This window comes from Leucoraja erinacea, chromosome 7 (genome assembly GCF_028641065.1).
Source record: "Leucoraja erinacea ecotype New England chromosome 7, Leri_hhj_1, whole genome shotgun sequence".
Taxonomy (NCBI): Eukaryota; Metazoa; Chordata; class Chondrichthyes; order Rajiformes; family Rajidae; genus Leucoraja; species Leucoraja erinaceus.
In genome coordinates, this window is record NC_073383.1 from 10166125 (window position 1) to 10191328 (window position 25204).

Here is a 25204-nt window from a genome sequence, read left to right on the forward strand (position 1 = left end):
CTGGAAGCTTCAGCATTTTATAGGACAATCATAATTCAAGGTATAAATCTGAAAGAGGAACTCACCCACTTCAAAACTACATCCTTCTAAATTTGCTGAAAGCTGTTGAGCAACCTGATATCAGGCAGTGAGCAGATAATTTTATCTATTTGGAGGAGAGTATGAGCCCCCATTTTGTATTTCTGGTTACAGCCTTTATTGTACTGGTTGTCGTTCCAGAAGGAAGAGAAGAGTTTCCTCCCTATCCACTCGCTACAACACAACCTTCATCCCTCCACTAAAGTCTGAGATACATACTTCCTGTACCTACCCCTGCAGTGGGACACCCTCAACCACCCTCTTTGCCCCTGACAATTGGGTGTTAATCTGACACAAGCTTTCTCCTTTCCCCACAGTCAAACTCTGAGCTGACTCCATCCGTCCCATTCCTGATCTTACACCTCTGTTAAAATAAACTGTGTCTCCCCTCTGCCATAGTCAGAACTAGCAACTATCAGAAAACCTGCAGAAAAAGACAATGTATATTCATCCTATTTGTGCTCCTCATGATTTTGCACATCTCAAAGTCTTAAGCTACAAAGAATGAAGTCCCAGCCTGCCCAACCTTGCCCTATCTATGCCGCCTTAATAATAATAATAATAATAATAATATTTATATAGCACATTTTTAGTCAACTTGCATTGACCCCAAAGTGCTTCACATAATTACATTACATTCACGCACAGGCAAAGATGGGTGAGTGTCTTGCCCCAAGGACACAACGACAGTATACACTTCCAAGCGGGATTCGAACCGGCTACCTTCCGGTCGCCAGCCGAACACTTAGCCCATTGCGCCATCTGTCGTCCCTTAAGGCCTCCTCCATTGTCAGAGTGAGAATAACATTAGCCACCCACTAATCTCCCAATGTATACCCTGGGGCTAATGAAAATGCACATATTTCAGCCAGGCTCCTGTAATGCATTCTCTATCTTCCCACCGTGTTCTTTGGATATGCCTGATTAGACCTCAGAGATTTATCCACCTTCATACGTTTTAGGACATCCAGCATCTCCTATACAGTAAAGTGCACTATCCCAAGATATCCCCATTAACTTCCCATGTTCCCTCATCTTCGTGGCTTTCTCCACGGTAAAAACAAGAAAAGTATACATTGAAGACATCGCCCATTTCCTGCAGTTGCACACGTCCATTTTGGTCTTTAAAGGGTATTATAGTCTCTCTACCTACTGATTTCTGCCATTATTTTCCTTCACTTTTATTTTGAGTTATCATCCCCATTTGAAGTAATTCATTTTTCATGAAAGGCCAAATGGTAACTATGACTGATTAGTTAATATGTGTTTGTTATGATGAGTTGCAACGAGTTGACATCCATTTGGATGAGTTTGCTATTCTCGGCTTAGAATATCATCACTTCAGGTATTTCACTTTCAAGGAAATGTTCGCTGGGTTCCCACCTGGCGGGCGCTGGGAAATTGTTTGCCACTGTTCTCCTTCTTCTGTGGTTGTTCCCAGCTGCCTACTTAAGCAGCTGGCAATCTCCCTTGAATGATAGAAGGGCATATTACTAGCTGCTTAAATGGGTAACAGCTAATTGGTTTTCCTCTACCAACACTGTCCACCGCCTGGCGGAACTTGTCCTTGCCCTCCACAACATCTCTTTTGACTAATGGCATGGGAATATTTCTAGCTGCTTAAATAGGTAGCAGGGAAGCAGCCACAGAAGACAGAGAAATGAGTGGCACAAAAACTGTAATGCAAAGACATGGGTTAACCTGACATGGATTCAATGCAAAGCAGTCAAGTTTTTGTTGAATAGCAAGTTGGTCAACCAGTCTTCAAACCAACCAACAGCAAAACCAACTCTTATTCTGATTTATTATATGTATTCCACTGGCTGATTTAAGCTCCACTAAACTGGGAGAAATTAGGTGAATTCTACCTCTTGCACTCAACCCAGATCATCTAACTCGAGATAAACAAGATTTTAAAAAAAATTTTAATTTTTTTTTTAAATTAGCAGTACAGTAAATTACATTAATACTTCACATATATCTTATTACATTATGTTGTAAACAAGAAATTAAACATGATATTTTCCTAATCAATATCTTAATGTTAAAAGTATGAGAACAATTATTTTTAAAACTTGAGATCTTGTTGACTGCATTTGCTGTTAATCTCAAAATTGACTTGCTTAATACCATTACATTTTTTTGTTAAAAAAATTGTCACAAAATACTCATTAACTGAGAAAAGAAATTAAGTACTGAAAATCCAGAAGGTAGTGTACTTAGCACAACTTTTATTTCTTGCCAACCTGCCAAATGATCTATCAGATAGGCTTGATCATGAGTCCATGAACAGGTCAGGTGGTCTTTGATCTAAACCATCATATGTGCTCCTTCAGAATACCTGGATCAGAAGAATCTTCCCTGATCCTTCAGATCCTTTCCATGTTATGGGAAAGATATTGTCAAGCTCAGTGGCGGATTGGCCAGGGTGTCAGCTTGCCCGATGGCAAGTGGGCCCCTATATCAAGTGGGCCCCCTATATCAAGTGGGCCCCTGATGAAGTGGGCCCCATTTGTCTCCTGGCAACCAATATTTTTAGACCCAGTCCGCTACTGCTCAAGCTTGAAAGGGTTCCGACAAGATTAGCGAGGATGTTGCCTGGACTAGAGGGTCTGAGCTATAGGGAGAGGTTGAGTAGGCTGGGTCTCTATTCCTTGGAGCGCAGGAGGATGAGGAATTATCTTACAGAGGTCTATAAGATCATGAGAGGAATAAATCGGGTGGATGCACAGAATCTCTTGCCCAGAGTAGGGGAATCGAGGACCTGAGGACATAGGTTCAAGGTGAAGGGGAAAAGATTTAATAGGAATCTGAGGGGTAACGTTTCCACACAAAGGGTGATGGGTGTATGGAACAAGCTGCCAGAGGAGGTGGTTGAGGCTGGGACTATCCCAATGTTTAAAAAACAGTTAGATAGGTACATGGATAGGACAAGTTTGGAGGGATATGGACCAAGCGCAGGCTGGTGGGACAAGTGGAGCTGGGACATGTTGGCCGGTGTGGGCAAGTTGGGCAGAAGGGCCTGTTGCCACACTGTATCACACTATGACTCTAATACCTGGATCAAAAGTGCCTTCCCTGATCCAAATGATACCTTTTCTACAATACCAGTCAGTACATGTTTGTGAGAACCAGCAGAGATCTGCATTTCAGGTAACAGAGTCAAAATGATACTTTCCAATGGGGCTGCCAATTAAACTGAAGGCTATGAGCCCTTCACGGAGCTTTGCTTGGAGTCCAAGGTGGGCATTATTTTCTCCTTCCAACACACCAGACACCTTTTTTAAGTGTGTGCCGGATGCTATGTGGATATTGGCCAAGGCTGCAGGAGATCCTGAACGGCAGGAGTCCTCCCCGGGACACGTGTTCTCAGACACAAAGGACCATGTTTGTTTGCGATGTAGACCGCATGACATTATGCAAACTCAAGTGCAGTGTTCAGCGCTTTACAAGAACATTGTCCAACTGCAGCCTGCCCAATTAATGGTGGAACATGCCACAAAACCTGAGATTTTCAGGGCTGTACCTTAAGTCATAAGGTCGTAAGTGATAGGAGTAGAATTAGGCCATTCAGCCCATCAAGTCTACTCCGCCATTCAATCATGGCTGATCTATCTCTCCATCCCAACGCTATTCTCCTGCCTTCTCCCCATAACTGTACTAATCAAAACTCTGTCAAGTCAAGTTATTGCCACACTGTATCTCTGCCTTAAAAATATCCACTGACTTGGCCTCTACAGCTCTCTGTGGCAAAGAATTCCACAGATTCACCACCCTCTGACTAAAGAAATTCCTCCTAATCTCCTTCCTAAAAGAACGTCCTTTAATTCTGAGGCTTTGACCTCTAGTCCTAGATTCTCTCACTAGTGGAAACATCCTGAGTGGAAACATCTTACTGAGTAGGAAGCATAATGGTATTTTTTTTCATTCTAAATTGTACATGTGAAATAGCATTGATGTATGCTTTCTTTCCAAATGTACCTGTACCTGATCCTTGGCAAGTTATCCAATTATTCCTAACCTTCCACCCACCCCCTCTCACACTCTGTACTATAGCTCAGCAAATATTTGCTAATCTAGTAATGTTAAAACTCCCTTTTCAAATATACTGTTTAATCATCCATTCATTAGTTATTCCATAGCAAAACATTTAATTGTACCGTAGAGTACACTTGGCAATAAAGGACTATTAAACTATTGAACAATTCACTGTTTTAAAAAGTAATTTTCCCATTTTACCCATCTTCTTTCATCAATCACCTTAAAATGTGCTACCCATCTTTCTAGCGTGTCGTTTCTCCTTTAAATCCATCAAAACCTGAGTTATTCTGATTATCGCCATCAAGTCACCTCTCGCATTTCCAGTGAAGGTTCTTGCCCCAAAACGTCACCCATTCCATCTCTCCAGAGATGCCGCCTGTCCCGCTGAGTTACTCCAGTTTTTTGTGTCGATCTTTGGTTTAAACCAGCATCTGCAGTTCATTCCTACACATCCAGTCGTTTCGCATTGTTAACATCCCTCATCTACGACTCCCATTTTAATAACTCTTTGCTGCATCTATGCTAAATCTTTCTGATGCTTCATGAGTGTGGGACAGTGGTGCAGCAGGTGGGACGGCTGCCTCACGATGATGAGACTGGGCTTTGATCCTGACCTCAATGCTGTCAGTGTGGTTAGTTTAGTTTATTGCCACTTGTACAGGGATGTCTCGTGTCTAGTTTATTATTGTTACGAGCTGCAGTGAAAAGTCTTTTTTGTCATGTGCTATAATGAAAAGACTATACATGATTAAGTACAATCAAGCTGTCCGTGGTGTACAGATATTGGATAAAGGGAATAATGTTTAGTGCAAGATAAAATCCAGTAAAGTCTGATTAAAGATAATCAGAATGTCTCAAATGAGATAGATGAGAGGCCAGGACCGTACTCTAATTGGTGAACAGATGGTTCAGTTGCCAGATAATAGCTGGGGAGAAACTATCCCTGAATCTGGAGGTGTGCGTGTTCACATTTCTGTGCCTATTGCCCGATGGGAGAGGGGAGAAGGGGGAGTGACTGGGGTGAGACCCGTCCTTGATTATGCCGGGGGCCTTACCAAGGCAGCCTGAAGTGTAGATGGAGTCAACAGAAGGTGGATTTACGTGATGGTTCAGACTATGTCCACAACTCTCTGCTATTTCTTGTGGTGGACAGAGCTGTTCCTGAATCAAGCTATGATGCATCCCGATAAAGTGCTTTCTCCAGAGGTTGGTGAGAGTTCTTGGGGGCGTGACAAATTTCCTACGCTTTCTAAGGAAGTCGAGGTGCTGGCGTGCTTTCAATATGGCTGGTCCACGACAAGTTGCTAGTTCCCCCTGTGACCTTGTGGGCTTCCTCCAGGTACTCTGCCTTCCCCCCGCATCCCAAACTTGCGGTCTTGTCGTTTAATTGCCGGCTGTAGTTTGCCCCGAGTGTGTGTAGCGAGTGTATTGTGAAGGTGGGGTAACATTAGAACTAGTGTGAACTGCTGATCGATGGTCGGCGTGGATTCAGCAGGCTGAAAGGCCTGTTTACACAGTGTATCTCTAAGTACTAAGTAAGTGTGTTACGCAGAGCGAAAGATAATGCACCTAATGCATCTGATGAATAAAGTTGAGCAAATAATCTTTGGTGCTTTGCATCTCTGTGAAGACACTTGTCTTCCCACATAAGAATGTATCTACATCTACCCCTTTTTCTCTTGCTCTTTATTCCTGTAACCTTTAAAATTGTATCACTTGTTTTCTGATGACTCTTCTCGCACTCCCTTGGAAAATGTTTTGCTTCACACTTCAGAGCATTTCTTCAGCCTCATATCTGTATGCAGATTGCTGTTTTGCTGGGAAAGCAAATAGGGTGGATATTTGCTATCCTTTGTTGATGGGAAACAACATCCAGCTACCAGCAGTGGTGGTACAACAATGCACCCAAGGTCATACTATATGGCACAAATAGTTCTTAAATGTACACGCACACAATATGTACCAGTGTCTGCGCATTTCAAGAATGTGCCTTCCTGATGCCTGTTAGAATCCTTATTGTTCGCTACGCTCCTAACCTTTGTGTCATCTGTGAATGTTGGTGGATGAAATCTATGTGTTGGAAACTATTGTTCACATTTGACTTTAGTGGCGACACAAGAAACTGCAGATACTGGAATGCAGAGCAAAAAAACAAACTACTCTGTGGAGGGAAATGGACTGATGACATTTTGGGTTGGCACCCTTCTTCAAGACTGGAGTAGAGGGGAGATAGATGGTAGAAAGAGGTGAGGGGAAGGGGTGGGCAAGAGGTCGGTGACTCAAGGTGAGAAGGGTTTGGATGGCAAATGAGTCGGGTGGGGGAGAGAAGGGGGGAGCTGGAAACATACAGTGGAGTTGATCGGTGGAGAAAACAAAGGGTTGTAGATGTTGGTGAGAAAGAAGTGAGAGGAGTGAAATGTCAACCCAGTGGGTGGGATGGTGGGAGGATGGGAATGGGAGTGGAAGTGGTTGGGGGGGGGGAAGGAGGAGAAATGGGGAACCCAGGGGTTGTAAGGGTGGCAGAGGATGGGAACATTTCTGGGTGACGGGGGAGTGCAGAGAAAGATTCGAACAGGAGAACCTGGGTGGATGAGAAGGAGGGGAAGGATATAATGTGAAATTGGAGAATTCAATGTTAATGTCATTCAACTGTAGGCGACCCAAGTGGAATGCGAGGTGTTATTCTTCCAGTTTGCGAGTGGTCTTGCATTGATTGCCTGTTTTACTCATCTGTAGCCACACACCATGTAATTTACCCGGTAACCACATGAAGTGCAACACCTCACCCTACACCTCCTCCCTCTCCTCCATTCAGGGATCTCATCAAGCCTTCCAAATTTACACCCCACATCTCCTCCAACTTTGTCCTTTGTCTATTGCATTTGATCCTCTCAATGTGGCCTCCTCTACATCAGTGAGATCAAATGTCGACTAGGCAGCAACTTTGCCCAACACATGCTTTGTCTGGCAGAGTAGGCTGGGGTTACTGGTTGAAAACCACCAGTTCCTTCGCATTTCCATGCTGCTTGCCTGCCTCCACGCTCTCCTCGCCTCTATGCTCGCTCCCTCCATCTAATCTGCCCTCGCTCACCTCCACTGCTGGAGTGAAGCCACTCACAAACTGGAGGAACAGACCTCGTATTCCTCGTGGATAGCCCACGACCCAACAGCAGGAACACTGAATTCAGGTAAACATCCTAAACATTCTCCCACCTTCTGAAGTACACATGCCTTCTCATGCACAGTCTTTTTCACTCCTCCTCTTTCAGCTCATCAACCATCTATATCCTCTACAAATCCTCTTTCCTAATCCCCCATTCCCCATGTTCCAATCTACCCACCATTCATCCCTCTGGTTCCTACATGTTACCTTCCTTTCCTGGCAGATTCTGCCATCTGCAGCCTTTTCTCATCCCCACATGGCCTCCACCCTTAGCAACCATCTCCATCCTTCTCTCCCGCACCTGACTCATTGCTAGTTTTTACCTGGATCCACCAATCATTTGTCACTCCTTGGCCCTCGCTCTCCCCTCCCCTTACCAGCGAGCTCCCCTTTGCTCCAGTTTTAAAGAAAGGTCCTGACTCAAATGTTGACGGACGCACTGTTCCCCCAGCGATTTGTCTTCTGCTTGACATTGACGATACACATTGAACAGAGAAACAAACAAAAATCATTCACACTTATGTTGGGAAATTGTGTTTTCTACCCTTCCCCCTCAGATAGTGCGAGCACATTCAGGTCTCTAGAAAAATGTGCTAGCAGGTGTAGTGTTTTGCACACACACAGGATGGTGCTGTGAATGGGGCCAAGCGGTAGTTATCTGCAGAGACGGCAAGTGCTGTATCTTGAGCAAAACACAAAATGCTGGAGTAACTCAGCGGGTCAAGCAGCAATTCTGGACGTGGATAGGAGGGGTTTCGGGTCATCCTCTTCCAGATCCCAATCCGAACTTTAGTTTAGTTTGGTTTAGAAATACAACATTGGAAATAAGCCCTTCAGCCCATCAAGTCCATGCCGACCAGTGATCCCCATCCACTAGCACTTCTTCTTCTTGGGTATGGCGTGCACAGCCTAAAGTTGTAAGACAACTTGTTCTGTTTCATGGTAGACAAAAATGCTGGAGAAACTCAGCCGGTGTGGCAGCATCTATGGAGCGAAGGAAATAGGCAACGTTTCGGATCGAAACCCTTCTTCACACTGGAGTTACTGGTTGCAAGCCACCAGTTCCTTCTTACACATTGTTCTGTTTGATCTTCTGTTTGTGCACGCCATGTTGATTGCATTCGTCGAAACAAGGTGGACCATGTGAAGGTTGCAATCTCCCACTCCACACGATCACTATCCACCACACAACGGACAATTTACAATCTTTTACAATTAACCTACAAACCCCTATGTCTTTGGAGTGTGGGAGGAAACCAGAGCACCCGGAGAAAACCCACGCAGGTCACGGGGGTACAAACTCCCAACAGGCGGGACCCGTAGTCAGGATTGAACCTGGGTCTCTGGCGCTGTAAGGCAGCAACTCTACCGCTGTGTTACCATGCCGCCCAGTCGAAATGTCGCCTATAGATGTCCAGAGATGCTGTCTGATCTGTCGAGTTACTCCAGCATTTGGTGTTTTGCTCAGGATTCCAGCATCTGCAGTTCCTTGTGTCTTTGCACTGTTGACTGCTGGGAAGCATGTTAGCGATCAAAGGGACTCTCTGTCAGTACAAATACAGCAGCAGGAAAGCCTGCCTGGATGTGCAAGAAGACAGGGGGAAGGGGAGAGACCCAATGTTGCCATCTGCATTTGGGAACCCAGCATGTGACGATGTAGGTGCAGGAGGTGGCCATTCGGCCCTTCGAGCCAGTACCGCCATTCATTGCGATCATGGCTGATCGTCCCCAATCAATAACCCGTGCCTGCCTTCTCCCCATATCGCTTGATTCCACTAGCCCCTAGAGCTCTATCTAACTCTCTCTTAAATCCATCCAGTGATTTGGCCCCCACTGGCCTCTGTGGCAGGGAATTCCACAAATTCACAACTCATGTGATGTGGGAGGCCCCAAGCTACTGGGAAACGCTGGCTGATCAGTGGTGTCTAAGCAGGCTCTGATTGATACAAAGTGGCCACAATGAGTGGTGAGAGCACCAAATTAGTTCTCCATAAAGCTGACCGTTGAAGAATAAGACTGAGAGATGCTGTGTGCAGCACGTGGATGTGTCAGCACTAATGCCTATACTCTTAGTTTGATTCCTCAACTCCATATTCTATGTGCTATCTTTTCTGTGCATGAACAACAAATGTCGTAAGTTGCCCTCCTCCCTCAAGATACATTTTTAGCCGGCAGTGGAAGAAATGTGCGCGGCTATCCATGTCACCACTCTGTACACAACAGTTGAAGGATGGATGGTATGGACTTGGTGGGCCAAAGGACCTGTTTACATGCTAATCTAAACTGAAGCTAGAAAGCATGAAACTGAAGAAGGACCCATTCCCTCCACAGATACTCTCTCACCCACTGAATTACTCCAGCACAGCACTTTGGGTTTTGCTTTAAGATTCTGGCATCTGCAGTTCCTTGTGTCGCCAGAAAACATTAGCTGAGCTCGGGTGAACCATGGGAGTGGACAGGCCAGTTTTCCAAGATGCTCTTTCACCCGAAAGTTATCATTTGTGCAATCTGCTTGGAAACTAGTTCTTGAATACATCTTTTGCATCATAGATGAAACTCCATTTCCCCATTCTGGATCATTTAATTCAGCGATTGAGCTCATTCTTTCAAACCTCCAACGCCAGCTTTAAAATAAAAAAAAACATAATTCTAGCAACATCACTTTGTGCACTTTTACATCTTCAGATAAATCAAAAAGTTCCAGGCTCTTTTAAAACTGCTATCATCTAGAATCCCAAGAGCTGCTGGTATTTGGATTCAGTGAAGCATGGTATGCATGCTCATTTGCAGGCAAGCACGAGTAGTTCAGGTCTAAATGTTCTCAAGCTGTTGTTTAAAATCTTGAGATCAGTCTTTTTGTGAAGGTGGCCTTGCCACCGTCAGCAGATCTACAGGCATTTAGCCTTGGGGGTTATTGGAAAGTAGCTGCTGACTTCAATAATTCCTTTATAATGCACCTCTTCTTGCTATTTCACACAACTTTATGAATTAGAATCAGTTGAACTGTTTAAAAAAAAAAGTGAATTCCAGTTCAACAAATGGAAAGTTTTATTGCTGTGGTTTACCGCATGAGTTCAAAGAATATAGTCATTTATTTGCAGAGCAATTTAATCAGTGGAGATACAAGGAACTGCAGGTGCTGGAATCTAAAGCAAAACACAAAGTGCTGGAGTACTGGTCAGACAGCATCTCTGGAGAACATGGATAGGTGACATTTTGAGTCGAGCTAAAACTTCACCTGTACAATGGACACAAACTGCTGCGATAACTCAGCAGGTCAGGCAGCATCTGTGATGCTGCCTGACCTGCTGAGTTACCGCAGCAGTTTGTGTCCATTGCAGAACACAGAACAGTTACACAGAACACCTCTTCGTATACTGCAACAAACCTCTAATCTGAAGTACTTGTGCTCTTCCCAAGCCCAGAGTTATTATTCTCCAAGGTCAACCATTACCACCACATGAATAATACATTCAAGCACTTTCCCCTACAAGTAATGAGAAAATAATGTTGTGATCAAACTAACAGCATTTCCTGGTTTGTTTTCTCTTCCAGTTTATTCTGGTGGAGTATTGGTTGGGCTGTTTTACAAGGGGAAGAATTAAAAAAAAGATATATTAGTTAAGGAAGTCAACAAAGGGAATGAGCAAGAGAAAAAGAAGTAAGGGCAAGATTAAAGCAGCATCTAAAGTCAGCATTAATTTATAAAATAATATTTCCTTCAATTTATTCTGTAGTAATGCCAAGAGAAACTGACTGGTCTCTTCCAAAATTATCATTAACATTGGGATACAATGTGAGTCTTGTTGAAAAAAAATAATTGTTCTAAAGAAAGGTGAACAAACCCCAAAATGCCCCGATAACCAAATGTTGGGCTTTTGCTGGAGATGGCAAAGAGGGCAGATAGATAAGTTGTCATCTTCCAAAATCCCATAGATTCTGGAATGGTTCCCATTAATTACAAGACGACACATTCTACTCTTTAAGAGAGGAGGAAGAGAAATAACAAGGAGCGATGTAGATACATTAGTTTGTCATTAGACACAGGAAAAGTGCTGACATTTATTATTGATGAAGTGATAATAGTGACCTTGCAAGATTGAGTCGAGTTCATTTAGATTAATGACAGGAACATCACCTTGACCTGTATGTAGGTTTTTGAGGTTGTAACTAATGGAATAGATAAGATTGAAAGAATTGAGGTGATGTATTTGGATTTTGGGAAGGCCTTTAGTAAATTGCTACACAAGATGTTATTAACCAAAATTATAATGCACGGTATTTGTTGTTAATTCAAGGAATGGTTAATAGAGTAGGCATCAAACGATGGTTTCAGGTTGGGAAGCATTGACTAATGGATGCCTCTGGGATCAGTACTGAGGTATCAGCTGTTCACAATCTGTATCAATAATTTGGAACGGTCATTTAGTGCAGTATATGCATGAATGTTTCTATTACAAAGCTGGGTAGTAATATAGAATGCGAGGAGGATACACAATGGATTTAGTGTAGCACTGAAGGATTAAATGGATAAATTAGTACTTGGCAGATGGAATATGTGGAAAAATCTGAGATCATATAGTTTGGTAGCAAAACAAAAATTGAAGTTTTTTTTTAAATGGAGAGAGACTGAGAATTGTTGTGGGACTTGTATGCAAGCTACTGAAAGTTCACTTTCAGGTAAAGGACAAGGATAAAGGACAAAGGACATTTATTGTCACATATACCAACTGGTGCAGTGAAATTGGAGTTGCCATTGCAGCACACCAATAAAATAAACACAACTTTAAAGAATTTAACATTAAACATAAAAACATCCCCCCGCAATGTTTCCCACTGTGAGGGAAGGCAGCAAAGTCCAGTCCACTTCCTCTATGTTCACCCGTGGTCGGGGCCTATTGAGGTCTCCGCTACGGCGTCCCGATGTTTCAGACCGTCTCGCCAGAATGATGGAACTCCAACGCCGGAAGAACACTCTTCAGCGGCTTGGAGTTCCGAAACGGCCGCTTGCTACCGGAGACCACGGCTTCCGAATTCCACAGGCTGCGCTGGTTGGAGCTCCAACACTGGCGATCTCTGCGAAAGATCCCAGGCTCTGCGGTATTTAAAGTCAGCACCACCGCTGCTGGACGCTCCACAGCTCCACGATGTTGAAGGCGGCATTCACAGCACTCTGGAGCTCCACATGGCGACCCGGGTAAGGCATCGCCCGCTCCACGATGGTACCTCAGTGCTGCGCTGCCACTGAAGCTGCAGCTCGAAACTCTGGCCGGTCTCCGGCAGGAAAGGCGGCGCCAATCCAGGTGGTAGGCCGCGAGGAGGGGGCGAAGATGCGGCTCAGAGGAAGGGCGCATCCTCGTCCAGGTAGAGACTGAAAAAACAGTTCCCCCCCCCCCATCCCCCACATAAAAAAGACTAAAAGGCCTCCCTCCAAAACAAAACTTTTAACAAACTAAAACATTTAAGAAAGGGGTGAAAAACAAACAGCTGCAGGCGAGGCTGCCACACTCTATGGCGCCACCACTCCACAACACAAAGTAAGCAGTTAGGACAACAAGGTAAGCAAATGACATGTTGCCATTTATTTTGTTTTGAGAACAAGAGTAAACTTGTTTTACTGTAGTTCTGTAGGACTCCAGAGAGCCCAAGGCTGGAATATTTGAATATATACACAAAATGCTGGAGTAACTCAGCAGGTCAGGCAGCATGTCTGGAGAAAATAGGTGGGTGACGTTTCTGATCGGGACCCTTATTCAGACCAGCATCTGTATTTACTTTTTATTAATCTGGAATATTGATTACAGGTCTGGGCTTGTGATGGAGGGAGTGGCATCGACATTAATCAGGTTGATTGCTAAGATGATGGGTTTGACACATGTACAAGGGTCTCGACCTGAAATTTCACCCATTCCTTCTCTCCAGAGATGCTGCCCGTCCCGCTGAGTTACTCCAGCATTTTGTGTCTATCTTCGGTGTAAACCAGCATCTGCAGTTCCTTCCAACACATTTAGTAAACTGAGCCTATTCTCTTGAGTTTAAACGAATGAGAGATGATCTCATCGGAGCATAAAACGTCTTGAGGGATTTTGACTTGATTGATGTGAGCATGATATTTCCCCAGGCTCTGCATCTAGAACCAGGGTGTAGCAGTCTCAAAATAAGGGCCTGGCCATTTAAAGAAAGAGATGGGAAGATGTTTGTATGGATCTTTGAAATTCCCAATCCAAGTTGGCTGTACAGTCAGGTGCTAGCTGTGCATTTTAGGTGCTAGATTTACAGGTTGAAAAGAGATTTAAAAGATTCAAGTTCTCTTCTGGGACCTGCACACAGAGTTGCCACTCTCCAGTGTTATCTTCCCCAGTTTGTGTATATTCAAGAGTTCAATAGCCTTCTAGATATTAGTTCAGTTTTGTTTATTGTAACGTGTACCGAGGTACAGTGAAAAGCTTTTGTTGCATGCTAACCAGTCAGCAGACAGACAATACATGATTACAATCGAGCCATTTACAGTGTAGAGATACATGATAAGGGAATAAGGTTTAGTGCAAAGTAAAACCAGCAAAGCCCGATCAAGGATAGTCAGAGAGACATCAAAGAGGTAGCTAGTAGTCCAGCACTGCTCTCATATTATTCATATTATTAAGTAAATGAAGAGATCGAAGTTAGTACAGGAAAGTTGAGCTGTAAAGTATGATCATCTATGGTCTTATTGAATAGGGTCGAATGGCCTACTTTAGTTTAGAGCTTCAGAGTGGAACCAGGCCCTTCAGCCCACCGAGTCCACGCTGATCAGCAATCCTTGCACATCAGATTCAGATTCAATTTAATTGTCATTGTCAGTGTACAGTACAGAGACAACGAAATGCATTTAGCATCTCCCTTGAAGAGCGACATAGCAAACGATTTGAATAAATAACAATAAGTGGGGGGGGGGGGGGGGGTGGTGATTGGCAGTCACCGAGGTACGTTGTTGAGTAGAGGGACAGCCGCCGGAAAGAAGCTGTTCCTCGACCTGCTGGTTCGGCAACGGAGAGACCTGTAGCGCCTCCCGGATGGTAAGGGTAAACAGTCCATGGTTGGGGACATTAACATTATCCTACACTCACTAGGAACAATTTACAATGTTACCAAGCCAATCAACCTACAAACCTGTATGTCTTTGAAGTGTGGGGGGGAAACTGAAGGTCTCGGAGAAAACCCACGCAGGTCACAGAGAGAACGTACAAACTCCGTACAGACAGCACCCGTAGTCAGGATCAAACCTGGGTCTCTGGCGCTGTAAGGCAGCAACTCCACCACTGCGCCACCATGCCGCCCCTTGCTACTATTCCTTTTGTTCATGTATTCATGTGCAACACATACTATCAAATAGCCGACATAATTGTGCCTGATTGTGTTTGTGTTCCAGGGTACTGTACATTGGCCTGGCCTGTAACACAGCTCGTTATTTGTATATCTCCTATGTGGAAAACCCATGGTATGTTCTTCCCATGGAGGTATTGCAAGGTAAGATGGTGCAAACCGAACGTAGCAAAAAAAAGTTAGCATTATTATTGGACATTTCAGCACAAAAATGATCAGATAATTTTAATCTATGAGATGAGCACAAGGAGGTAAACTAAACCATTAAGGTAATGGTTCATCTCTTGTCATCCTCGTGTCATCTCTTGTTGATTTAACATATATCTTTAAATTTTCATGCATAGTAAGTTATCTGGAATGCATTACCTGAAAGGAATGTGGAAGCAAATGTGATAATAACATTCAAAATGAAAATGGATAAACCGTTCAGGAGAAATATTAATATGGTCACAGGGGTAGAGCAGGGAATGGGACTAACTGGATAACTCTTTGAAAGAGCTACCATTGGCACAGCTGACTGAACAGCTTCCTGTGGTGTCATTATGATCCTCTGTATAAAATCAAAAGTTTGAATCAACTTTTAGCATTAGAAAAATGGGAGTAAGCCATAAGCATAGAAATTGGATTCATTAGTCCTGTATTTTTGTGCAAAGCTTGCACTTCAAAACAATCTAACTCTAGTGACCATTTCAAGCACGCACTGGTCCAGACTTCTTGAGTTGAGATAGTGCGGTGACGTTTTTCCGATATTAGTCCTAACGACATCACTAGTTCTGCACAATTCCTCCCTTGCAGAGATAAAGTGAAGCGTTTGAGTGCAACTTCCAACATTCATTCAATGCCCTCAGTACATCATGCTGTTTTGTTGCATTTGTCCAATCAAAACAACACGGATTTTATCAGGATACGTTACAGGGCAGCTTCCAAATTGACTGCAGGCTCCGTGGTTACATTCCAAAGTTTACAAGAGTGTGTTTAAACCAACACTAGTGCTACTTTGTGCTTAGGAAGCACAAGATTCTCAAATCTTGAGATAAGCACAAAGTGGTGGAGTAATTCAGTAGGTCGGACAGCATCTCTGGAGGGAGAGGACAGGTGATGTTTTGGGACGAGACTCCAGTCTGAAGAAAGCCCTTAACCCGAAACTTTGCCTATCCATTCCCTCCATAGATGCTGTCTGACCACTGAGTTACTCCAGCACTTTGATAAGTGCTACTTGGCTTTTAGCTGCTGAGATACTCAACCCATGGTGACAGACTGGTAACAATTCATTGCTGAAGATGTGGCTACAACATAGGGTGGCTCAAGGACCTCCAGGCAGGAAATAAATACCTGCTACCTATGAAGTGGTTACATTGAGATGAGTATTTAGAGACACCATATCCTACCTGGACCTGTGATGAGCAATTACTTGCAGCCTTCTGATTTTTCAATGGTATCATCTCAGAAATATTCCAAATTATGGAAAGGCACTTGGCCCGTCTCTTGTGACTGGATCTCTCTCCCTATGGAGATCAAAGTCACGTTTCTCTCAGCTTCCACACCATGGGAACTTTACAAGCAGCTGCGACAGATTTCCGCATGCATCCCAGTCTACTGCGCACAGTAGCATCAGAGGAGCCGGGATGAGTTCACAAACTTTAATTTCACTCGCAATGAGGTGGCATCTTGAGTATTGGGAGTTACACGCAGCCTGATAGTTATGCAGCAAAGGTTTGCAATCTGCACCCAGTTGAGCCTCAATCCTTCAAATTACACTGGCCTTTTGTTTTATTAGTTATTCATGGAGGTTGGACATCTTTGGCATTGCCAATATTTATTGTCCATCCGTTATTGATCTAAACTGGAGAGGCATTTGAGGGGAAGCTACATTGGTGGGTTTTCAAGTATAGACAGACTGTGAAAGGCCGGCAGATTTCCTTTTGAAACAGAATCTAGGATTGACCCATTGTAGCATTATGTACATTTGGTCTATTTTGTGATTTAAAAAAAAAAAAATGTAGAATCCAATTAGAGATGTGCACGCAACAGCAAAGGGTGAAATCCAATTTCTATGAATCACATCCTTTGACATAAAAAAATTGGACAGGTATGTGGATAGGAAAGATTTAGAGGATATTGGCCAAACACAGGCAGGTGTTGGACTAGTGTAGTTGGGTATCTTTGTCAGCATGGGCCAGTTGGGCCAAAGGGCCTGTTTCCATTCTGAATGACTCGGTGACTTGAGTTTCTGATGCCTCTTTGTTTGAAATGTGCAAAGTATTGCATGTCTGATTAACTGAACCATGAATGATTTTCTGCAATCACCACAGCATCTAATTAGAAACTGTTAAATGTTGACAAGATGCGTTTGTTTGCAGGTGTTACCCATGCAGCAGTGTGGGCTGCATGCATCTCCTATCTGAGTGCAGCTGTTCCTCCTGCGTTAAGAACATCTACTCAAGGAATTCTACAAGGGCTCCATTTGGGTTTGGGCCGAGGCTGTGGTGCTATGATGGGAGGAGTAATGGTGAACGCCTTTGGTAAGTCATAGCATGTGTAACTCGTACAGACATATTTAGTTTTTATAGATCTACTAACACTATCCTACACACACTAGGGATAATTTACAATTAAGCCAATTAACCTATAAATCTGTACCTCTTTGGGATGTGGGAGGAAACCGGAGCACCCGGGGAGTACCCATGCAAGTCACATGGGGAGAAGGTACAAACTCCGTACAGACCACACCCGTAGTCAGGATCGAACCTGGGTATCTGGTGCAGTAAGGCAGCAATTCTATCGCTGTGCCACAATAGCTGGGAGAGTTCTTCATTATTTATTTGGTGAAGCAGCTTCAAATATTCATCAAATTGACATGCTTCAACTAATTTGGGAATTGGAGTGTCATTTGTACTGTAATAAATTTGTACAGATACATTCTCTCACAACTGGGGAATTTACTTAATTTAACATTCAGAGTGTTGTTGACATTAAACATCTTTCTATTTTACATGCTGTTAATTGACATCTTGCCTCTGCTAAATTAACTTTTCTGATGCTTCTTAAAAAAAATATATACATATGGTGCGTTTGGAAATATTAAAGGGTAATATTGTACAATAATATTCCAAATGTTAAAATAAAATTTTGAATTAGAATAATGATAGAAATAGGAGTTTCTTAGAATAGATCACTAATGGATGCCTGATGACAATCTATTTCAAAATATCAACTTAAAGTGATGGACACAAAATGCAGGAGTAAATGCTCATATAATATTCCAATATTACTTTGACTATGGGCTATGGAACTGGTTAACTGACTGTTAATGGAGGGATGGGGAAAGGGGAGTTGGCTCCACCATTCACAACGATGTATCCCTCTTGGGATCACACCATCCCTGGCCTACATTCGACCTACCAGAACCACCCTGTCTGATGTCATCTATTGCTGGCCCGAAGTTGTCCTGTGCTTTTTAGCTCCCCCCCTTACAATCGGTCTGAAAAAGGATCCCAACCCAAAACATCACATATCCATTTTTCCCACAGATGCTGCCTGACCCACTGAATTACTCCAGCATTTTGTGCCCATCTTTGGTAAAAACCAGTATCTGCAGTTCATTTTTATTACATTTTTTATCAACTTAAAATGACCATGTTCACTAAGTAAGTGCGTTGCCAAAGCCATTACTGGGCCAGATTGACTAGGAAAATCCCCAAGTCACTGGTCAGTTCCTGCTCATTTAGTTGATCTATCCAAGACGGTTGTGAGGAGAGGCTGGACTGTGAGATATGGGTTCATTGAGTCATTGACTCTATTGTGCCTGTAGCAGTCCTTTGGTAAAACTATCCCTTTATCTCCACCCTTAAGGATTGCCTTCCCTCGCAAACTTGACCTTTTTAAAATATACATCCAATTTTCTCTTGGAAGTTTTCATATTGGAATTACATTGCAGATCGTTATCTAACGATCCCTATAGGAAGAAGGACACAAAATGCTGGAGTTGAAAAAGATTTCAACCTGAAACGTTACCCTTTCCAGAGATGCTGCCTGTTCCGCTGAGTTACTCCAGCTTTTTGTGTCTATCTTCGGTTTAATCCAGCATCTGCGGTTCCTTCTTACACAATTCCTATAGGAATACATGTACAGGGGAATCGCAAGCAAAAATGACATCACCCTCAGCTGTGTCTGTAGTCTGCAGCCCTGCAAAGTCTAATCACAGAGTCTAGCAATTACTTTCAAGTCTTGCCCATTAGAAATGCTTACTGAGGAATGATACCAGGTGAACATTGAAATCTTGGTGAAAGACTTGTGAAATGGCAGGCAACAAAAAAACTAATAAGAGTTAAACAGAATAATTTGTGGGTTTTTTTCTCTCCTATTAAAACTGTTCCAGTTAATTCAATTTGAGGTCCTCCTTTGCAACTTATTACGCTGCAATAACAAATGATGTCATCCTTCCCCATTTTACATTTCCATATCTGTGAAATAATCTAATCTGCACAAGATGATAAGAACAACCTGGTGGGCCAAGGAAAGTGTTTTTTAAACAGTTCAGTGGGACTTGACCAAGATGAGTTTGACCTGGGTTCTTGACTCGAGTCACTTCTACAAGGTCTGTAAAAGACATGCTTATGCATCTGGTGTGCGGTCATTGTCTGCAGAGCACCTTCAGCATTAAAGCCAAAGTGAAGTTTTGTTTAAGATTTCCATATTGCTGAGAGAGCCACAAACTACTTAAATTAACAAAGGAGCTGGAAGAAAGGCTGTCAATGCAAAACTAAATGTTGATAATAAACAGCACTGAGTGGTTATCTATAACCAAGGGCAACGTGATTAGTTTGTGAATTATTTTATGTAATCTAGGATTTTCAGACTTTGAATAGTATTTTGGGATCGCTGTGTAATGCAATGTGTGTTTCTGCATAATCTAAAACCAGGCACGTCATGGCATTTCAGATGAAAATATACACAATGTTCTTAATATTTCAACAATTGTATTATGGCGATGAGGCAATCCAAAATATTTAAGATGTGCATTTATTGTAGAGGTAGCTTTGATAAATACTGCAGGGATGAAGTAAAATGTGAAGCAACCTCTACGAAGAATTCAAATCCTTCCTCTTTGACTTGTAGTGCATTTAGAAATTTGAGAGTTCAGGATTAAAGGAATTATATCTATTTGCGCATTATTTGGGTTCACAATGGACTTTCATCTTTCTACTATCAAATAGTTGTGGACAGGGAGATTAAAATAACCAGGTGATGGCAGGTGCACCTTTATGTAAAGGTTGAGATGTAAAGGTTTGTGTGATAGATGGGACTGCTTTCACAAATCAATGCCATTTCATATGGTCTTGAGCAGACCAGTGTCCATACCAAGCTGTGATGTGTCTAGATAGGATGCTTTCTATGGTGTGCCTGTAGATATTAACAATAGTTGTGGGAGACATGCCAAACTTCCTTAGTCTTCTGAGAAAGTAGTCTGAAGAAGGGTTTCGGCCCGAAACGTCGCCTATTTCCTTCGCTCCATAGATGCTGCTGCACCCGCTGAGTTTCTCCAGCTTTTTTGTGTACCTTTGAATGGACCAATTGTTGTTGACACTAGCCCTCCGCCATCCCCACTTCAGTACTATTAATTCAGGCCAGGGCATGCATTCTACCCAGCTTCCAGAAGCCCATAACCAGCCCCTTCATTTTGCTGACATTGAGGAAGAGGTTGTTGTCTTGTTAACATGTTGCTCAGCATCTAAAAGTGGTCTGCCTCGCCATTGTTTGAGATCAGGCCTGCCACAGTGATATCATTTGCAAATGGAGTTGGAACAGAACAGGGCCAGACAGCTATGAGTGTATAGGGGGTGTAGCAAGAGGCTGAGATTGAAGCTTTGCGAGGAAGCAGTGTTAAGAATTATTGCAGATATTCTGTTACCTGTCCTGACCGATTGCAATTTATAGCTCAGAAAGCCGAGGATCCAGCTGCTGCTGAAGGTGATGTCGTGTCCTAGGTCCAGGAGTTTGGATATGAGTGTGGTTGGAATTATGGTATTGAAGGCAGAGCTTATAGGCAATAAGTAGGATGTAGATGCCCTTATTATCCAGATTTTCCAGAAATGAGTGTAGTGTCAATGAAGTGGCGTCTGTCATGAACCATTTGTGGCGGTAGGCAAATTGCAATTAATCAAATTTGCCTTCATAAGTTCTTAATGATCGGAGCAGAATTAGGCCATTTGGCCGGTCATGTCTACTGCGGTCCAATTCAATCATGGCTGATCAATCTTTGCCTCTTAACCTTTCCCTCTTAACCTTTTTCTCCGCATGATGAGAGAATTATCATTAATTCTTTTCATAATCTCTGACACCCCTACTAATCAAGAATCTGTCTATAGTGGTTGGAGGTGTGCCATAATAAACCACAAAGCACTTCATAACAGTAGATGTCAGAGCCACCCGACAGTAGTCATTACGGCACGCTACTTTGATTTTCTTTGGTACTGCAATGACGGTTGCCTTCTTAAAGCAGGTGGGAATCTTGTATTGTGAGAGGGTAGAGATGTCCACGAATACTCCTGCCAGCTGCTGCATGCAGGTACTAAGGATGCAGCTGGGGACTCCATCCAGACCAATGGCTTTGCACATGGCTTTTCGCAATGGCTTTTCACCCTCGGGAAAAGCGGATCTGACCTCCACAACAGTGACTGCTGCAGTGTACGGGCTGTCAGAGCGGCTCACATCATTTCACTGCCTTCTGAGCCAAGTAAGCACAGAATGGACTGAGCTCATCGGAGAGGGAGGTATTGTTGCCAGTGAGTCTACTCGGTTTCACTTTGTAGCCACAATCAACAGTGTCTGTGCGGTTAGTCTGGATCTCTAGCTTGGTCTGTAATTGTATCTCGGCATCGCTGATGGCTTTGTGAAGGTCGCACCAGGAATTCGTGCATTGGATGCAAGTAGGTTATAAATAATTAATACATCATGGCACATTAGCACCAGGTAGATTTTGCAAAGCATTCTCCAACACGGACTCTCACTTTTTTGTTGCCTACAATACCACTCTGTGCCCTCCGTTTCCATGCTTTCTCAAAGGTGCTTGCTTAGATATGGTTAATTAACGAAATAGACACGTGGGAGCAGTATTCTACTTCCTCATCATTGGTTCCATTTGGAAAAATCAACAAGAAAAGGAGGGGGTTTGTGGCATAGAAGATAGCTTTCAAAACTACCTCGCCTCTTCCAGTGGTTCTCACGCAGGTTCTCAGACCGGAAATATTATCTGTCTTTCCCCTTCAGCAGATGCCACTGAGTGGTCCCAGCATTTTCTGCTCTTCTTTTGCACTTACAGCACCTACAATTTTGTTTGATTTCCGTTTACTTTTGTTATTGTTTCGCTGCTTTATGTGAAGTTCCCGGCGTTTGGCTTCACCACAGGGAGATGACAAGTAACGTTTGGGCAATTCCTTGCAAGGGAGTAGAATATTACAACGCAAAATTTCCAGTAGCAAAGAGAGAGTGCGCGTTGTTTTTGTCAGGAATAGAATAATTAAACTGGAGAGATGAACAGAAAGAAACTCAAAATGGACGGGAATGGATAGATATTTGGTTCCAGATCAGCTGATGTAGGTACTCTCGAAAATTACTTTCGCAGCCATTTTATCTCCGGCACTTCCTGGGTCAAAGTGTTTCCCACTGCACGTGCTGCCGTCCCGGGGAATGAATGTTATTTGCCTGCAAGTGTTCAGTGTTCAGTGTCCTGGCCACTTCCAACTAATCTCTTGAGGGAGGGGTCAGTTAGACATTAAACCGGCCTGAATGTAGACGCAAGCGGAGGGATTGCCCTGGGATTGTCTAAGGCGGGACAGAAAGGGACAGGGACCACCGCTGAGGAGGTGTAACTGAGGAGGCGTTGCACCTGTTGGGCAGTGGAACCCACCGCCAGCATCTCCGTTCACAGCCCGCGATCAGGATGGAAGTAAATATATGTTAATCCACATCAGTCTTCCTGTTTTTGCCACCAAAGTGGATAACCTCACATTTATCCACATTAAACTGCATCTGCCCACTCACCCAACCTGTCCAAGTCACCCTTCATCCTCGTAGCATCCTCCGCACAGTTCACACTGCCACCCAGCTTTGTGCCATCTCCTCTCTATCTCACCTCCTATCGCTCTCTCTCCCCTTCCAGCACTGACACATCTCCCCCACCCCTGACTCATCCGCCCCTATCCTCGTGCACTATCCCCGCCCATCTTTATAATTGATAGCCAGGATAGTGTTTGGTCAGCCATGGGCTGTTTGGCCGGGTTCTTGCCAGTTATTCAGATTAAGGGGAATCGGTTGGATGTTTGCACAGAGTAGGTGAATCAAGAACCAGAGGACATACGGTAGTGAGAGGGGAATGATTTAATATGAACCTGAGGGGCACCTTTAACCACACAAAAGGTGATGGGTATATGAGGCAAGCTACCAGAGGACGTAATTGAGGGAGGTTCTATCACGATATTTAGAAGATGTACATGGATAGAAAAGGTTTAGAGGTACATGTGCAAACTGCAGGCAGATGGAACTAGTATAGATGGAGCTTCATGGCGGCGTGGGCAAGTTGGTTCGAAGGACCGGTTTCCATTCAGTACCACAATTACTCTATTATCAGTTCAAGTCCCTTCTTGCTAACAAATGCAGAGACCAGGGCTGATACTCCAATTGGAAGAATGCTGCTTTTATTATGAAGCATAAAACCATAGTCCTGGCAGTTCTCTCAGACCCTTTATTGCTACTTTGAATTAGAACAGTGGAACCATCTAATGGTAGGTAGACACAAAATGCTGGAGTATCTCGGCGGGACAGGCAGCATTTCCGGAGAGAAGGAATGGGTGACGTTTCGGGTCGTGACCATTCTTCAGAGCTATCTAATGTTCTGATCATCATTTATCCATCATGGTTGTCATGATGTCGCTGTTTGCAGAGGTGTACAAAATGGTGGATTTAAATGCAGATTATTTGTTGCATTTCTCAGTACCGACACATGTAGTTTATGTCAATGTAAAGCAATCTGAGAAGTGCTGTAAAAAGTTATACAATTTAATTATTTCTTATTGCGGCAGCAAATAATGAACTAATCTAAAATACCAATTGAATTCAAAGGGTTCAGTGCAGTGTGATTTGATCTGGAGGATTACCACATTTTACTTCCATGCTCATTACCGGGTGTTTCTCCTGTGTATTAGGATTGATGAGTGAAGTAGATATGACATTGTGTGATTCTGGGTTTCAGGTGCTCAACAAACATTCCGTGGCATTGGAATGGCCTCCTTGGTGATTCTCCTACTTTTTGCCTTAATTCAGTGGCTGGCAGTGCCTGATGAAGATGAAGGTACTTATCAATATCACACTTTTATTAGTAAGATCACAAGCTCAATGAGTTAGAATTGCAATTCAGTATTATCCATTGCTTTCCTGTGTCACCTCAATCAATTGTTCCAGGTCCGACAAATATGTTGCTCTTGTCCTATCCATCCATCTCCCCCTTCTTTTTATCTCTTTCTCTACCCCTCTGCACTCTCTCACTGTCTTGCCTTTACAGGCCATGCCCCCTGCTCATTCCTGTCATTGGGCAGGAGGTATAGAAGCCTGAATCCTGCACCACCAGGTTAAAGGAACAGCTGCTTTCCTACAACCAGGTTCTTGAACCGACCTGACACCATAATCTGAATCCTATCTTGGCAACGGAGTCAACTATTTCACTGCCATCGACTTGTTTTTTTTAAATTATGGTTCACACCACTGACTTGATTTCCTTGCAGTTTTTCTCTTCCTGCCTTACAGAATTTGTGTAAGTTGTGTTTTTATGTCTTGTTTGAGTCCACGTGCCTACGATGCTGCTGCAAGCCACATTTTAATTGTACCTGCTCATCATCGTACACAAATAGTGAAAGGCCTGGATAGAGTGGATGTGGAGAGGATGTTTCCACTTGTGGGAGAGTCTAGGACCAGAGGTCATAGCCTCGGAATTAAAGGATGTTCCTTTAGGAAGGGGTTGAGAAAGAATTTATTTTGCCAGTGGGTGGTGAGTTCTTGCCACAGAAGGCTGTGGAGGCCGTCAATGGATATCTTTAAGGCAGAGATAGATTCCTGGTTAGTACGGGTGTTGGGGGTTATGGGAATAAGGCAGGAGAATGGGGTCAGGAGGAAGAGATAAATCAGCCATGATTGAATGGCGGAGTAGACGATGGGCCGAATGGCCTAATTCTGCTCCTATCGCTTATGACCTTATGACAATAAACCTGACATGGCTTGAGTTGATTCCTGCTCCCACACTCCTCGCCTCAGCTCTTAGATTCCTGTCATTCCACAACCCTCCCACTCGCCCGCCTCTCCCATTCCTCATTCCTCTCCCACATCCAGCCCTCCTCCTGCTCCCACACCTCTCTAAATGAGCATTTGAATTGCTCAACCTCTTTCCACCCTGCCCCACTCACTCCATGCAATACTCCTAAATCCAGGTGCAGCCTAACCAATGTTTTATAAAGCCGTAAGGTGACATCCCAGCCTTTACATACAGTCAGTGAAGGCAAGCATCTTAAC

The 25204-nt window shown here is 43.5% G+C and overlaps 1 protein-coding gene across 1 annotated transcript in view; it reads left to right on the forward strand.

The window, feature by feature from the left end:
• Positions 1 to 25204, forward strand: part of mfsd6b (major facilitator superfamily domain containing 6b) — a 63238-nt gene that overhangs the window by 25183 nt on the left and 12851 nt on the right. The window contains exons 3-5 of the mRNA XM_055637769.1: positions 14691 to 14788; positions 17005 to 17166; positions 23895 to 23993. Of these exons, the coding sequence (XP_055493744.1) occupies positions 14691 to 14788; positions 17005 to 17166; positions 23895 to 23993 (359 nt within the window). The remainder of the gene's footprint in view (positions 1 to 14690; positions 14789 to 17004; positions 17167 to 23894; positions 23994 to 25204) is intronic.